At 48.1% G+C, this 17,662-nt stretch overlaps 1 protein-coding gene across 3 annotated transcripts in view; it reads left to right on the forward strand.

The window, feature by feature from the left end:
- ASTN2 (astrotactin 2) overlaps nucleotides 1-17,662 on the forward strand; it is a 1,044,864-nt gene that overhangs the window by 212,013 nt on the left and 815,189 nt on the right. For all 3 annotated transcript variants that reach the window (XM_070375013.1, XM_070375014.1, XM_070375012.1), the window contains exon 3: nucleotides 15,194-15,578. In XM_070375013.1, coding sequence (XP_070231114.1) covers nucleotides 15,194-15,578 — 385 coding nt within the window. The remainder of the gene's footprint in view (nucleotides 1-15,193; nucleotides 15,579-17,662) is intronic.

Below are 17,662 nucleotides of genomic sequence, written 5' to 3' on the forward strand. Positions count from 1 at the left end.
GAAGAGCCCCAGAAACCAGTCACAGACAATGGGAGGGAAGGAGTCATGCCAGAATTCCTCCCTGTGCGGACGAAGGGAGCTACTATTCAGATCGAAAGTGCCCACTGAGAACCAAAAAGGAAAGAAAAAGCAATAAAACTCTACACCGAGTTGCACTGTGGTACAATTTCAGCAGTGTGGATAAAAAGGCGGGGGGATATAAAAGCTTTCAGAGTGAGAAAGAGAATGCAAAAAAAAAAAGCTGCCTATAAAGGAAAGAGAGACCATACAGTTTTGGTGAATGTGGTGATAGTAACAGAACAAGGGCTGAGAACAGTCTGTGGACTGGGCAGCGGGGACCGGGCGGTGGGGACCGAGCCGCCCAGTTTCTGGTGACCTTTACAGCCACCTCGGGACCCACTAGCCCCAGCATCCTTGGAGGCTCAGGGGTAAGACGATATTCAGAAACAGGGCCTTTCTATGGGGCAGTCCCCTTCCACGTCCATTGTTCCTGCAGGGTGGTCTGGTTGGTTCAGAACGCACAGGGCTTTGGAGGGGCCAGGAATCCAGGCTCGTTGTGTTGGGCTGAGTTCAGGCCCTTCCCAGAATGGGAAGGCAGTGACTCTGTGACCTAGTCACTTGGTTGAGCTGCGTCCCGTTCCTCTTTATGCAGCTCTGGGCTGCTCCCACACTCACCTTTCCAGCCTCACTGACCACTCTGGTTGCCCCCTGAATGATGTGTCTTCTTGGGTGGCTGGTTTGGGGAGTTGGCAGTGACCCCTTTAGGCTGGAGATTCTGGGATTTTGGGTCCCTGGACTTGAGCTAAGGACAGTGCACACTCTTGGAAGCGGAGCTGAGGGTGGACCTTGGAAGGATATAGATACAAAATATCTTAGGGAGGGATTGGGGGAACAGCCCAGCTTGTGACAGCAGGGTCTCAGAGAACACGTGCTGAGGGGCTTCACGCTCGCGGTGGAGGTTAGGGGAGGTTATCAGTGTTTCGGGTGAGATGTTCCCTGAACAAGAAAGGAAAGCATCACTTCCCAGCCCCCCTGCAGCCTGTGCCCTGGGTTGCCCGAGTGTTGGCTGGGGTGGAGAGCGTCCCCGAGGGAAGAAGGACGACTGAGAATAAGGCAGGAGGTGGCTGGCAATTCCCTCTGCTAACTTGGCGTACTCAGGAAATGCTGGATCCTGTGTTTCTGAAAACTCAGGAGATGGAGTAGAAACTCAGAGAGGAGAGGGTGAATCATCCTAGGTCAGTCCTAACGGGTGCACGGAGAGCTCTGGGTTATTTTGCTTCCTGCCTCTGTCGTTGTTCGGACCAACCTCCCTCTGAGCTCCCTTCTTCTCCCTTCTCATTGGTTGGCATCTTGTGCTTGACCCTCTGCCCTTCGTAACTGCCTTTCCTGGGGTTTCATGATCAGGCCCAGTAGGAGATTGCCAGGCCATCACAGCCTGCCTTCCAGACAGCTAACAGCCCCATCCCCAGTGCTGGGAAACAGCAGCAAAAGAGTGTCTCCAAGAGACCCCTGGTGTGTGACTCATAATAGGTTTTGAGGAAGGTTGGTGGGTAAACGATGGAGACACTGGGGAGATTAGAAAGTCTCCGCATCTGCAGCTTTTTCTGTGACTTCAATCACTCTCTGCCCGAGTTCCTGCTGCTGTTGGGTTTCTTCCTTCTTCAACAGATTTTCCTAAACATTGACATGTGCAAGTCAGTTCGCAACATAGGAAGTTCTTTTATAAATTTGACTCTTAATGGAGTCCTTCCATAAAGAGGAAAAGGTGCCTGTTACTGTGATCTTTTTAAAGATGAGGAAACCGAGGCTCAGAAAGGTGAAGTGGTGGGCCCAGGGCTGTCCGGCTGCTCAGTGAGAGTCCGGACCTGATGCTGTAGCGTGGATGTCCCTTTTCATTTAAAGTCTTTTATGTCCATGCAGACATAGCGCTGGGAATGGCAAACAGGTATAGCTATCAGTTTGCTCTCTGTGGAAGGCGACTGTGCATGAATAATTGGGTCACACATCCCCTCACCTCTTTGCTTTCTGGTTCATTGTCTCCTGAGCATTTAAAAGTGAATAAATGATTAAACAGGGTTGCAGTGCAGACCAACTCATTCTCTTTGCCCCTAAAACAGGGAGAAGTAGCCAGACTGTAGTCCTGTTTGCCTTTTAATAACCCATAGAACAGTGTCCCTTCCTTAATCTAGGAGGGGATTATCGTGTGTGTGTGTGTGTGTGTGTGTGTACGAATTCACTAAATATCTTCTAGTCTTCTAGCCCTAGGACAGGACTCAAAGATGACTTAGACCCGGCCCTTTCCATTTTGGGGCTTGCAGGACATTTGTGGAATCATCTATCTACCCATTCATTTATCCACTTATACATCGATCCACCCATCCATCCATCTATCCATCCATCCAAAAGATATTTAGTAAGCATCAACAAAGCACTGAGTGCTGCTCTCAACACTGACAATGAAGTAATAAACCAAACCTTACGGATGGTCTGTTCCATTAGAGCCATAAACAAAGTTAACACGTTAATGTACCACAATGGGGAGAGTAAGTGCTTTGAAGAAAGTTAAAGAAAGGAAAGGACAAAGAGATGCTCTGATGGACACAAGAGGGCAGGGTACCATCTACCAGGCGAGGAATGGGAGGTCTTCACTGATGATATTATGTGCTGTTTGCAGACCAGCATCTGCACCACACTTCCTTTCCCCACCCCAGGTTTCTCAAGAAGCCAGCTCACGTGGGAAGCTCCCTGTACAAAAGTTAGTTCGTTACATTAAGTATTGAACAGTTTGTCCATAGCCTCCGGCACCCTTGCCAGTCTGAGCCCTTCTTTCAACCTCAGAGGACTGGGTTGTTGGTTTACGGTTGGCATGGTAATAGGAGTCTCTCCATGGACTTTAAAAGGCATGTCTGAGACACATTCCCTGTGAATGATGCCCTAAGCAAAGGACATAGGCTCCGGGTACCACCGACCACAGGGGCAAACTGAAAGCTTCGGGATCATCACAGACTTTGGACTCTGGAACAAGTGTGTTCCCTGCCTCTAGTTGAGTCTATCACCTCGGCACAGTCACCTCTTGGAGGCTGGCTTGCCTTGTGTGTTAAATGAAGAACACTTTGCTCACGAAGTTGCTATGGCCACCTTGTTAAAAAAAAAAAAAAATGCACATGAGGACCAGTGAGCTTTCTGCAAACTTCCTTAGTTTGTAAGGGGACAGGGCTGGAGCTAGGATCTAGGATTTCTGATTTCTCTCTCAAGGCGGCTTTCCTCAAAAGTTTTAAACCACCGTTTTTTGACCACTGGCTGTGTTCTAAACATTATCTTGAATCCGTCTTTGTGCATTTGCTGGTTTAATGCTCACGATAGCCGTGTTCTGTGAAGACTGCTCTGCTCAACTTTCCAGTGAGACCGAGGCTTAGAAAAGGACAGTGACCCACCCAAAAGTCCACGGCCAGTACGTGACAGCACAGGAACCAGAACCCGGGCCGTCTCCTCCAGAGCCCGTGTGGTCGGCAGGCTGTATAGTTGGTTAGCCAGGCTTTCTGTCCTGTTTTGGGTGTGACTGGACTCAGCAGGCCAGCCCACTCCTCCACCTCTGAACGTGACTGTAATTAGAACAGCAAGGGAGACTTTGTTCACACCCCTTCTATGTTTTGCACTTAGAAGCCATCAAAACTTTTGCTTCTTACTATGTGTCCTTCTGGAGTAGAGCTTATCAAACGGGGCATTGCAGTCATTATCTGCTCACTTATCTATTTCCCCAAACTGACTGCAAGTTCTTGAGGCCTTATCTGTGTGTTCCCAAATTCAGGCAGAAGGTTTAGCACAGGGATGAAGCTTGACAATATTGGTAATGATAATTAAGCCAACAACAGTCCTGTATTGAATGTATTTTAATAGGTCCAGGGCTGGATGACATATTTTACATACATCACCTTATCTAATCCTCACAACAGCCCATTTTGGTGAATAGTATTATTTCACGTTAGAAGTGTAAAAAACAGTCTCACTGAGAGAAGGTCGCCCCAGTAGAAAGTGGCAGAGTAAGAACTTGAACTTGGACCTGCCTGATTCCAGACATGCCCTTCCCCGGGTGAATCAGTGAATGAGTGCACGGCTCCTCCGTAGTTACCTGGGTTCATCTGTTTATGTTCATGACTCAAAGAATAAAAAAAAAAATCAGTCCTCTGAAAGATGCTTTCTGCCCCCGTCTCCATTCATCCATCTTCAGAGTGGAATTTCCGACAGAACTTGAGAGGCCGTCCGAGGATGTGGAGAAGGATACTGATTTGTGCTAAACGCCTCCTATGAATTGTTTTCCCTCCTCTCTCTCCCACACAGATGGAGACTTGCCAAACAGATGTAGGTATACATCAGTCACCTACCCTCCAAGAGGCATTTATAATGGATTCATTCATTAATTCTTCCAAGAAGTAATTGCAGATCTACTGTGTACCATGTACCATTCAAATTTATTCAGAAATAAATAAAACCCTGGCCTTCCCTTCACTGCCTCTCACTGTGGAAATACAATCAACACATAATGAGATCTACTCAGGATTGGACCCGGGGCTTGGTCTTGGGTACACAGAGTTGATTAAGGATGCTCTCCGGGGGCACTCAGGTGATGAGAGGGTAGTTGGCAGACAGAAGGAGGAGTCACTGAGGGTCCTAACAGGTGACCGTTTAACAAGCCAGAGACTGCAGGTTTCACAAAGGTTTGTTGAGAACTCATGACCCAAGAACTGAGGTTTAAAGGACTAGACAAATCAGCAGGAGTTGGTCGGTGGGGGAGGGTAGTGCGGCAGCGCACAGGCATTTCATGCAGAGTGAACAACCTGAGCGAAAGCACAGCTGTATGAGATGGTGCGAGGGGCACTGGAGGGCTCACTGGTGTAATTAGTTTATGCTTATACAACTGAAATGTGAGGCAGGATGTCGTGATTATATATATATATATATATTTCACCTGGCCACAGATGCCTCCACGTTTGCCTTTTCCTTTCTGTTCTAGAATATTGGAGCTGGAAGGACTGTTAGACACCAGCTGATCTTATCTACTCGCCCCAAAATGGGGAGGGGCCATGGTCAAGGTCACAGAGCTTGAAATCTGTAGGAGGAGAGCAGGGTGATCAGGAGAATTCTTTGGGAAACTGTACAGAGACTACCTTATACTTTAATGGAGGGAGTTCGGCAGCTTCACTATTACCTTGTATCTGATTTTTTTCAGGAAATAAGACCTTGCATTAATACCAAGGATTCTAATATTTCTTGAGACCCATAACTTGCAAACCATTATGGTCAGTATCATGTAATCCTCCCCAAACCCTCTGAGTTAGGTGTTAGTAACCCAATTTACAGATGAGAAAACTGAGGAAACGCAAGCAACGGACCAGACACTCACAGGAAAGATAGTACAGCCAAATCCATGTCTGTCTGGCTCAATGTTCATTAGTTTTCTCCTTGATGAATTGCTAAAGGGTTCAGAATGATCACTGAAGGTTTCTGATCTGATCTAAAGATAATTAAGGAGATTAGAGCTGGATGGGGAGTGTGTTCCAAAAAGCTTCTGCATTTTCACTTTATTCCTTCGGCATTATCTTGGGAAATAAAATAGGGTTGCTAGTAGACACAGTGTAAGTAGATGATTAGTTTAAAAGAAAAAAGTTTCATTTTCTATAATGGGACCTCCTTAAATAGGTCACTCTATATCTGTCTAGAGGCAAAGAGATAACTCTACATAAATATAGCCAACTATAGGTACATAAAGATAGGTCTCAGTGTATTTTTATACACATGGATACATAGGTACATGTATATAATATGTATATGCAAATCTTTGTTGTGCATTTATCCACTCATTGTTCACAGGCGTAAACTTATTTCATTTGATTTTGTGCTGGGATCTTTCATAACCTTCTGGGAGCTTACCTAGGGAAAAGTTCACACACAGATAGATTCATCTCTGACGCAGTGACAGGATCCACAGCTCACCGTCATGCTGCACTCTCTCTCTCTCCCTTTCCTGCCAATCAAACCCCAAGGCTTTCCGTCCCGTGGTGTATCTTATTTCTACCCCATTAGCTAACTGCTCACTTCAGCTGCCCTAATCTCAGGTCTTATCATCTCTCCCTTAGGCCAGGCCTTCTTCCATCTCTGCACATTATTGAAAGAGGCAATTCTCTGTTGTTCCTGGCCATCCTGTAAGCATCCATGTAGGATGCTGACAGATTTCCCAGCCTCTACCATTAAATGCCAGTCATACCTTTTACCCAGTTGTGACAACCAAAAATGTGTCCATTACCAAGTGTCTCTTGCAGGGCAAAATTGCCCCCCAGTCCAGGTCCTAGACGATTATGAATGGCTAGCTCACTGGTCTCCCAGATTCTAGTCTCCCCGCACAGTGTGATCACGCCACTCTGTTGCTAAAAAAAATAAGTCTCGGATCCTTAATGCCTAAAGACTAATCAGGCCTTTGGCAATATGGTTCTAGCCTATGTCATCATCTTATTCTCCTCAAGGCCCGTGGCCGTCCCCCGTCTGTGAGAGAGCGGGCCTGCAGTTTCCCTGGAAGCTGCCCCGCTGGGAGGTCTTGTCGCATGCATTTGCCACCTTATTGTGTGTTCTCAAGCAAGTCTGTCTCCTGAGCCTCTGCTTTTCCATCTGTGCTATGGGTATAATCATCTCAGCAGTAGGGGAGCTTGAGCATCAGTAACTCTAAGACAAGGTAGGGAATGCTAAAGCTTTAATACAAGCCAGAAAATGCTGAAGTTCCTGAAGTGAGGGTTGAGATGAAATATTCTGGGGATCTGGAAGATAGAGCAATTCCTTCTGGCTAAGGCTGCAGATGGGGAAGCCCCCGAGGAGTTCCCCACAGAGAATATATTGGAGGTAGCCATGAAGCCTGCCTGGTATGTCAGCTTACAGATGTGGAGGTGAGGGATAGCAGTGACAGCGATCTTTCAGGCAGAGGAGATCCCAGAGCACTGAATAGGAACGGTGAGCTCCCAGGTGGTTGGATACTTGGCATGGTGCCCACCCTACGGTTCGGCACTCGGCAGAGCTGGGGGCACCGATGGCGGAAGCACACGTTTTGAGAAGGGTGTCTCAAAGCCATACATTTTGAGATTTAAGTGGTTGATGAACTTGAACTGTCACACTGCAGGACTTCCCAGCTTACTCGGTTGGGAGGGGCCTTGTTTCCAGCTGTGCCTTAGTTATAGTAGAAGATGGGTTGAGAACAGTGAGGGAGATGGAATAAAGCCTGGGAGGTCGTTCAGGCTGCATTGACATGGTGAAAGGCACTTGTGATGGTGGCAAAGGATGGAAAGAACGTTTGGAGAAAGAAACTATTTTGTAGATCAAGCTATCAGGAGTCATGATTTCTTAGCAGCTTTGTGGAGTGCTGGCTGCATATTCTGCCCCCAAAGCCCATTTCAGGATGTTCTGTGATCTTGGGCAAGTCACTTTCACTCCCTGAGCCTGTTTCCTCATCTGTAGCACTGAGGGTTTGGACTGTTCTCTTATACTCCCTCCAGTTTATGCACAGTCTGAAGCCTGGAAGAAGACGTCCCAGAGAACTTTAAGGCCCAGCCCCTTTGCTGATTAACTGTCACCCAGCATATGGCCAGGAGAACCCCCAGTGGGTCAGCAGGCCTCAGCCATGCTGGGGCTAGCTGTTGGGACCAGACACAAGTGACGGGAAGGGAAGGACATTACTTGGGAGAATATGCATGTTCACAGCTCTGAGGATTAAAGGCCCATGTTCTTATCACCGCCAAACAGAGTATTATAAATCCAGTCTTAGAATACCAAATCCTTTTGCAGCTTGGCCGTTGTGAGGGAATATTAAAAAGGCCGAAGACAAAAATAATCAGTTTCCGAATGACACATTGTCAAATAAAGCATTTCTCACATTATCCTTTTCTTTCCTTTCTCTGGCTCCTTCTCCCATGCCTGGATATTCTAACAGGGAAAATAGATTAAAATGGGGCCAGGCTCTATGGGGTTCTAAGTTTGACTTTTCAGAAGGCTCTCTCAGTGGGGCGGTTTTGAGGGTGCTTTGAATGTTTCACCTCTGCGTGTTTTTCTGTGTTTGATATCGTGTATGTAAGCAAACCAGCTGGAGGCTTGAGCGCTGGGATAAAGGCAGAGCTGCAAGGAGGGGCCGTCTCAGGTCTGATAAGGGGTCCTCTGGACACTGAAGTCAGAGCTGGTACCGGGGCTGCCAGATTTACATTCCTCTGGTGAAGTTAGGGCAGGTTTTAGGCTTCTGGGTGTTCATTAAGGACCTTTCTGGGCCAAGCTCTAAGTTTTAGGCTGGATAAATGAAAGCTTAGAAACTCCAGTGGGAAAATGGTCAACCAGACTGTTAGGCTGTAGCAGTGGAGCTGGATAACTGACAGCCATGGGATTTGAGCAGTAGGAGGGCACAACCTCATTCCAGCTTGCAGAGGAAAAGATGCTCCCCGAGGAGGTAATGGCCAAGCTGAGATGGCTGGGTGCATTGAGATGAGCAGATGAAGATGAGTGTATCCGTTTCCCAGGCTGCCATAGTTAATCACGATGCACTGGGTTTGGGGGCAGGTGCTTAAAACAATGGGAATTTATTCTCTTGGGGTTCAGGGGGCCAGAAGCCCCAGATCAAGATGTCATTGGGGTCTGCTCATTTGGAGGGTCCGAGGGAGAATCTGAGAATATGTCCCATGCCTCCCAGTAGCTTCTGATGGTTGCGAGCAATCTTTGGTTTTCCTTAGCTCATAAAGGCATCCAGCCGGTCTCTGTCTCTATCACTATATGGCTGTGTGTGTGTGTGTGTGTGTGTGTGTCCATCCCTTCCTTCCTTTTAAAAAATTTAATTTTATTTTAAAGTATAGCCGATTAACAATGTCATGATGATAGTTTCAGGTGCCCAGCAGTGACTCAGCCAAACCTATGCGTGTATCCATTCTCTCCCAAACTCCCTTCTCATCCAGACTGCTGCATTACGTTGAGCAGGGTCCCCTGTGCTATTCAGCAGGTCCTTGCTCCTTCCTTCCTATAAGGACACCAGTCCCTGGATTGAGGGCCCACCCAGTCCAGTATGCCCTCATCTCAATTAATCACAAATGCAAAGACTCTATTTCCAAGTAAAACCGCTTTCTGCAGTTCTGGGTGGGCACCGCTACAGGGAATGAGTGACTGAGAGCTCTGGATTGAGGGAGGAGCCCTTGGGGAAGCTCTCGGAGCATTGCAGTCTGAGGGGACACTAACGCCATAGCACAACTCCTGGACTGGATATGAGGTAGGACTTGGGGGTGGGGGAGGCTTGAGAAGGAAGCAGAGACCTAGACACGGAGGGACTTGGGTGCCAGGCTGGGGATCTGGACATTATTCTGAGAGTGGGAGGGAGCAGAGTCAGGCAAGGGCTTCAAGCAAAGGGGAAGGGCATGGGAGGACTGGATTTGGGATGGAGGACTAGAGCAACTGAAGGGCCGAGGCCGGTGTTTATCAGTGGAGCCAGACCTTTCATCCTAACCTTTTATTGTCTTGTTTCATCCTTAGCCTTACTTGACCTTTCCCATTGGGACCAACCAGCACATTTTTGTAGGTGAGCCTGTTGTAGCACAAGGAAGCGGACCGTCTTAGCCAGCTTGTCATGGCCAAAGGCAAGCAGGGACACGGACCCCACAGCGGCCTGAACGCCCCAGCGACACCTGGTTACCCCATCATGTCAGTTTGCCCTTGACATCACCCACCCTCACCCATGCCTGGCTCCACTGAGAGAGCTGAGACTCAGTGTCAGTAACAGAAGAAAAGTGGGCAGATCCTGCTCTAGAGAGGCTTCTGGTAGGGAACGTTCCAGAACAAATGGGAACACACACTCCATTTCCCCTCTCTTTCCCATTTCCTGCCTGGCAGTTTAGTGAAATCTTCAGTCCCATAAGAAGAAGGTAAAAGTCATCACCCAAGGCTTGTGCTTTTTGCAGTCTCGCAGAAACTGACCCCTAACCAACAGACTGGGATTTTTATTTCTGGGACTTGCTGCTGCTTCTCCGATCTTGTTGGTCTCGGGCTGCCCTAGAGGGAACACATTGTCCAAATCGGATTTGGCATCGGGTTGTCCCTGAGGCCCACAGGACCTCAGCTTGCCACCGCCTCGAGCCTCAGATTCTTCTTAACTTGCTTTCTAACAATCCACAGCCTTCTGCCTGCACCCTCCTCTCCCTCCTGCACTCCCTGCTCACCCTGCAGCGGTTTTCCCCTGCTGGATCTGTGTTTGCTCTTGGCGGGCTGACTCGGTGGCTGGACACTCTGGCCCTGCCCCCCTTTCCAGCGACAGCTCCTGCTTTTGTTTGCTTGCCCTGAAGGAAGACCGCCGGGACGTGGGGGTCCAGACCCTCAGGAGCGGAGCGGCGCAGCAGCCTGGACCTGTCCTGGTGGATGCAGGCCGTAGTTTCTCCCTGACCCTGAGTCACTCTTCTGCTTTCTTTGGGTGGGACGTCCCACTAGGACAGAGGTGGCCACACGCTTCTCTTGCAACCCTTTGCTTGTGCACAGTACGCTTCAGTGTACAAGGGCTGTCGCAGCACTGTCCTCATTTCATTTACACGACAACCTTGTGGGTGCCACGAATGAGTGTCATGGGTCTCCATGTGCTAGGCCCTGAGCGCCACACGTCACATCCGTGAACTCACATCTAACCTCCCTGAGTAAGGACACTTTTTACACAATTTTGTGAATGAGAAAATTGTGATTCAGAGAGGTTCAGCCCTTTGTCCAAGATTGCCCAGTTTTTATGTGATGGCGTGAGATTATAAAGAAGTCTCTCTGATCCCCAGCCTTTGGCCCTAACTGTGTGCTATACTATTCCAAGTAGTACCAAATCCATTTTACAGATGAGTGAACTGAGGGTCTGGAGGGCATCGAGGAAATTTGAGATCACACAGTGGGTGAACAAGGAAATTCAAGATCACACGAGTGAACTTGAATTCAGAACTTTTTCCTGCCTGCTCTGAGCCTAACCCACCACTCCTTTAGGGTCTAGGAAGGAAGGAGGGCTGGTCAGTGGTGCTAGAAACATCACCTGAGCTGCTACTGTGTCTTGGATGAGGCCCCCGGAGCCCTTTAGGAGCCCAGCCTGGGGGGTGTCTGTTTCAGTGGGTCAGTGGCACTGTGAGCCCTTGATCCCTGGAATTCTCTTTGGCCCAAATTTTCACAGTAAAATCCTGATCTATAATGGAAGCCATATGGCCATTGGATTAGCTGAGAGCTTAGCCGGGGGGAGCAAAGGTCAGGACAGGCTGGGGAATGAGGGGCAGGGAGCCTGTACCCCAATAAGAGGGTTGGAGCCACTGGCTTGGGGTTACATCAAACAAGTCGGCAGATCATGAAGCTAAAGGTCCCAAGCTCAGCTTCCATCACAGTGGAGGGAGGGAGGTGGGGGGGTTTCCCTCTGCTGCCTCCTCCTGGGGGTTCTCTGTGCTGGGAAATCTGTGTCTGAAGTTGCCCAGGTAAGTTGAGGAAGCAGAAGTGAGGCTGATTACACCTTGAGCACCTGGCCCTTCCCACCCCAAGCAGAACTGTGAATCCATGATGGAGTTCAGCCACACTGCCTACATCAACAGCCTCCTGTCTTTGGGCCTCTTTCCTCACATAACATAGGACAGGGATACCTAACACGCACAGGTGTGAAGCTAAATGAGAGAGCATATCCAAGTGTTCAGCTTCCCTGGTGGCTCAGATGGTAAAGCATCTGCCTGCAGTGCAGGAGACCTGGGTTCGATCCCTGGGTTGGGAAGATCCCCTGGAGAAGGAAATGGCACCCACTCCAGTACTCTTTCCTGGAAAATCCCATGGACAGGGAGCCTGGTAGGTAACAGTCCATGGGGGTTGCAAAGAGTCAGACATGACTGAGCGATTTCACTTTCACTTTTCACTTTCATTGAAGTGTTTGGTCTACATTGAGAAGGGTTTGGGAATCCATGACAAGTTTTGCAGAATGAGCATCCTGGGGCAGAGGTAATATTGTGTGTTACTTGTTCAGTTGTGTATGACTCTTGCAGCCCCATGGACTATATATAGCCCACAAGGCTCCTCTGTCTGTGGAATTCTCCAGGCAAGAATACTGGAGTGGATAGCCATTCTCTTCTTCAGGGGATCTTCCCAACCCAGGGATGAAACCTGGGTCTCCCACACTGCAGGCAGATTCTTTACTGTCTGAGTCACCAGGGAAGCCGTTAGGGGCAAAAGGTCAATCATTCATTCATTCATTCATTCAGCATTAAATATGGACTTCCTGAATGCTGTTGACAATAGCAGTAGCTGTGAGCAGTCACATGTGCCCCACACAACACTAAGTACTCTATGGGCATCTCACTTAGCCTCACAATGATCCATTGAGGTGCTACTGAATACTGCCTTCATATAACCCATGAGGAAACCAAGGCTCTGAAAGGCAGTGACCTAGTCAAGGTCATGCAGCCTCTAAGTAGGAGAACCTGGACTAAAACTGTGTCCCTCTGAGGTCAGCTCTTGGCCTCTGTGCATGATACAGGAGTTCCCCGAGGTGCTTTATGAGCTGATCCAGCACTGCATGGGTGACCTGGGAGGGTAGTTGGGATTTGATGGGGGAAGAGAGCCAATATGATGTGGTACGGTAATTGCCTGTGGACAGGTTGGTTAAGCCTCATCTTTCCCAGGTCAGTTTTGGCTCTGGGTCTGAGAACAGGGCCACACACCCATAACTGGAGTGGGCAGAGTGGGGATGAAGGGCTCTGGGAGCAGGGAAGGTCTGTAGGGAGGGTTACAGAGAACGAAACAACCAAAGATGAGAAGGGATGAATCAGGCAACAATGGAGCAAAATTAAAGTCTTCACTGCAGAGGCTGCCTTGAGACGTGCCCACTGAATCCTGGATTTGAAAACAGCATTTTCCCTTCCCTTCCTGGGGTTCCCTTTTTCTTTGTGCACCCTCACCATCTTTCTCACTTTTCTTTTCCTTCCCTTTGGGCTGTACAATTGCTGTGCAGTAGCCACTGGCTATGCAGTGAAGAGCTGGGTTCACATTCCTTCTCCACCACATTTTGGCTTTTTATTCCCAGCTGGACCTAGGATCAAAGCCTGTGTGACTTTAAGCAATTCCGTAACCTCTCTGACTTTTCCTCATTTCATGTATGGAATGGAACATATAATCCCTTATCACAGAGGATTGTCTTGAAGATTAAATAAAATAACATTAAAAATAGTAAGGGGCGGGTCTACTGTTTTGTGTATGAAGTGATAGGGTTCTTCTTGCCTCCTTTTTCTCCTCACTCATTTTTCTTAGCATCTCTTCCGTCCACACTCCACCCTCTGTCACTTGCCTTTCTTATCTCTGATGCAAAAAAACTGACAATACCACATCATACATGACTTCTAGACCTAGAGCAGTCTCTATTATATGTTCTGTGGAGGAGAAAGGGGTGTGTTCTTATTTTTCTGGGGCTCCAGTGGTGCCACACACACATTTCATGCACACTTGACAGACTGCGCCCACCCACACACAGAAATACATATACTTAGAGCTTTGTTTGGTTTGTATATTTACTTCTGAGTTCTGACATCCAGAGAAACCTTCCTGGGGATCCCAGAGTAACTCATTGCCAGAGTCAAAACAGGGCTGTCAGCCATGCCTGCAGCCCTGGCCACCTCCGAGCCCACTCACCACCCACTCCCCATGGAGGTGATGAATTCTAGCTTAGAGAGCTGAAGGACTTGAAAAAAAGAATCATCATTTTTAGTCAACAGGACAGCTGAATCATTTTAGTAAATGATGTTCTTCTTAGCCTAAACAGGTATGCTTAACCGCAGTCATCTCCCCACCAAGGTAATCTGTTCAGGGTTAGTTAACATCTGTCATCTTTGCTAGATGTTATACAAGTGGTTTTCAGAAATTGCCCTTGCCTTTAATGAGTTAAGGCAGAACAATCAGCCAATGGGTATGGTCGAAAGAATACAGGTTTTAAAGCTAAAAAGCCAAACACACACACACACACACACACACACACTCTCTCTCACGCTCACACTCTGAGGCTCAGAGCTTGCTCTGCTACTCAGCATCTGAGCTTCAGAGTCTCTTGATTTCTTCACCCCTCTCCTCCTAACCACAGGCATGGTCCTCCCCAACTCTTGGGTTACACAACAGGGACTCCACATAGTGGTCTGGAATCTCCCAGGCAAAAAGCACAGTATATACAGAAGAGAAGCAGCTATCCAAGGGGCTAGCCCTGCTCAATGCAGATGCTTCTGACAGAGTGAAAGAAGGCAGGCGAGGAGAACGCAGATCTTCCATGTCGGCCTTTGACAGGTGCTGTGGGCACCATAGATGGGCTTTAGAAACACCCCTGCCCTGGAGGAGCTCACGGAGCAGAGTATTTCATGAGTCTCATGAATCATGTAAGATCCGTTCATAAACACTTTACCTATTTCAATTTAATGTATGGTATGCAGACTCAACCAAATATTTACCAGTTGGATGTATTAGAGAAAAATAAACTGCAGTGTGCCTTAAACTCCTGATGAAAGGAGCCCTAGAAGAGCGCATGTGTTCATTCATTCATTCAATAAATATTTATGAAGTACCTACTTTGTCCCACGCCCCCTGTGGGGACTCAACATTAAAAAGGCTAGTGTTTCAGATAATAAAAGTATAGATGATACAGAAATTGTTTGACTTGTGTATTCCCAGCAGGATGGAAGAAAGACTGCTGTCCCTTGAGCCCTCCGTGGATTCTTTCTAGAGACCAGGAAGCAAGGCTGAGAGGGTGTGTTCAAATGGCCTGGGGTCACTCAGCTGGTGAGAGGCAGAGTCGGGACTCAGACACTCTAGATGTGAAGCCACCACCCTAGTATTTAGCGGCATGCATCTCTCTGACATGCTCATCACTCAGCTCATTTGTTCCTCGTGGGGACTCCTGAAGAAGGAAGGGCAGGGGTTCTTGCTGACCATTATACAAGTGAAAAGCAAGGCTCAGAGAGGTGAAGCAGTTTCTCCAAGGTCACACAGCTTGTTGGTGAGAAAGCTAGGTTTGGAAACGGTGTCACTCCGCGGGCTCCGGAGGCTCCGAGAGCCAAACCCAGGGATCGTGGGCTGCGTGTGGTGGACGGCGACCCCTCTCTGGCACTCCAGCCCAAAGAACAGGGGTCCACTTGCGTGTCCTTCTTCCCTCCCGCTCCAGGGTGGCCTCATTGCCCTGCTGTTGCTGCTGCTGGTGTTCACGGTGGCGCTGTACGCCCAGCGGCGCTGGCAGAAGCGGCGTCGCATCCCCCAGAAGAGCGCCAGCACGGAAGCCACGCACGAGATTCACTACATCCCGTCTGTGCTGCTGGGCCCGCCGGCCCGGGAAAGCTTCCGCGCCTCCCGGCTGCAGGCGCATAACTCGGTCATCGGCGTGCCCATCCGCGAGACGCCCATCCTGGATGACTACGACTACGAAGAGGAGGACGACCTGCCCCGGCGGGCCAACCACGTCTCCCGTGAGGACGAGTTCGGCAGCCAGGTGACTCACAGCCTGGACAGCCTGGGCCGACCAGGGGAAGAGAAGGGTGACTTCGAGAAGAAAGGTGAGTCTTGTTGCATCCCACCTTCCCGGGGGGTCATTTTAGGGAGCTGGGGAGAGGCGCAGGAGCTGAACGGTAGGAGAACACAGGAAGTGTTTTCTGGGATAAGCCATTTTTGACTTATGGCCAACTTCTATTGGGTTTTCAGAGTTCCTTTCTTCTTGATTCTTTGGTGATGGTGAGGGGGGAAAAAATAAAGACTGTCAGTATTCTTGGAATTAGAATTTTTAGGAGCGTCAGAAGTTATGTAGTTCAGCATCTTTTAGTGTTTCTTGATTGCCTCCCTGGATGGCCTTCTCACTCCTCAGGAGAGAGCTCATCTCACTTGCAGACCCTACTGTTGGAAGGTTTTTCCTTAGACTGAGTTGCAGTCTGTTTCTCTGGCTCTCCATATCAGAAACTGAATCTGAAATTTCCTTCTCCAAGACAGCTCTTGGGAAATATGACAACAGGGAGAAAAAAAGGCACCTGGTAACTTTTAGAAATCAATATCAACAAATAATCCCAGTTTCTTCTGCCACTCTGATGTGACATATTTTCAGACATTTCGCCATTCTAGTCACTGTCCTCTAGATGGAGATTCTAATTTTTCATGTCTTGGAGTGTAACACCAGAAGTGACACTCTGTTCCTCAAGGTGGGAATGCTCCTGTGTTGAGAAAAATGCAATTTTCACCTCCTTTTTGCCTGGTGTTATGCTTCTGTTCATGCAGCTTGAGTCACATTTGTTTTTTTGCAGCTGTTGCTGACTTGTGGTTGACTTTTAGATGACTAAAACCTCTCACTTTTTTTCATATATGCTATTGCCAAGACCCATTCTCATTGTTCTGTTGGAGGACGATTGATTATTTAGACCTGAATACAGGATGTGCTTATATCTGTCTTTTTTCAGTGTCTATGCCTCCAGTTTGTTTATAGATGAAATTTGGCTATTTTTCCTTTAGGAAAATGCTATAGAATCACTGTTCTGCCCTTTTTTCCCTCCTATATCATCTTTATGACCCTGGTGATGGTGATGTGTTCAAGGTTTGGCCCAGAGGCTCTAGTCTTAGAACTACTCCTGTTTGTGAGCCAAGAGAAATCATCATCACTGCTCAGACCAGTCCTGAGCTGTGAACTTAACATTCTTTCCTCCTGCACTCAAGGTCCTTTTTCTCAGATCCATCTTTCCATGATGCTCAGTGGAAAATAGGAACTTTAGGAATTTCTTAAAAAGGAGACATTTTTGTCAAGGTTAGAAACCTAGGGAGGGAAGAGAGTGGTACAGTAAGTAAGAGAACAGTTTTGGGGTTGTTTGGACCTGAGTTCAAATCTTGTCTCCTTTGTTTGCTGAACAACCTACAAAAATGGGAATTCAATCTTCCAAGTCTCAGACTCCTCATTGAAGGATTTTTGGAAGGATTAAATATAAAAATCAATGTATACCAAGTACCTAGCAGAAGGCCTAGGATATGGTACCTGCCGAATCCCTGAGAGCTGTACCTGTAGACCTCAGGCCCTCGGTCTTTGCTGGGTTCCTAAGACGCTCCCTAATCCAGCTCCCTGTTCCCTGCCTGCCTCCCTCTAGGTGCCAGCCGCCATTGTTTGCTCAGTGCCCTGGAATGTCCACATCGTTTCCCTTCTCCGCCGTGATCTCTTCTGTCTTTGAACTGTTGGTTTACTGACAGTCTCCTCAATTCTTCACTTTGTCAAACATTACTTATCATTTTTTGTGTGACTTTTCATCTTAGAACAAGTGCAGTCTGCATTGGTTTCATTCTTCACAGCGCTGCCTAGCGCAGTGCCTCTCGTGTAAAGAATGTCCAGCAAATGTCAGACAAGAAAGATGGCCCGAGAGACTGAGGTTATTCAGGAGCCATGCCATCAGGTCATAGCACCCTGCTTCTCTTGTCTAAAGAAGAAAGTCCCTTGGACATGACAGAAAGCATCATCCCGTTTTCCTAGATGTGGACTTTGTAGCCTAATTTATTAAGCCCTCCTGTGTTTATATGGAAAATGGGTGAATTAGCGACCAGTTTGCTCATCTCTTGGGCTTCCCTGGTAGCTCAGATGGTAAACAATCTGCCTGTAATGTAGGAGACCGGAGTT

The sequence above is a fragment of the Bos mutus genome, chromosome 8, assembly GCF_027580195.1.
Source record: "Bos mutus isolate GX-2022 chromosome 8, NWIPB_WYAK_1.1, whole genome shotgun sequence".
Taxonomy (NCBI): Eukaryota; Metazoa; Chordata; class Mammalia; order Artiodactyla; family Bovidae; genus Bos; species Bos mutus.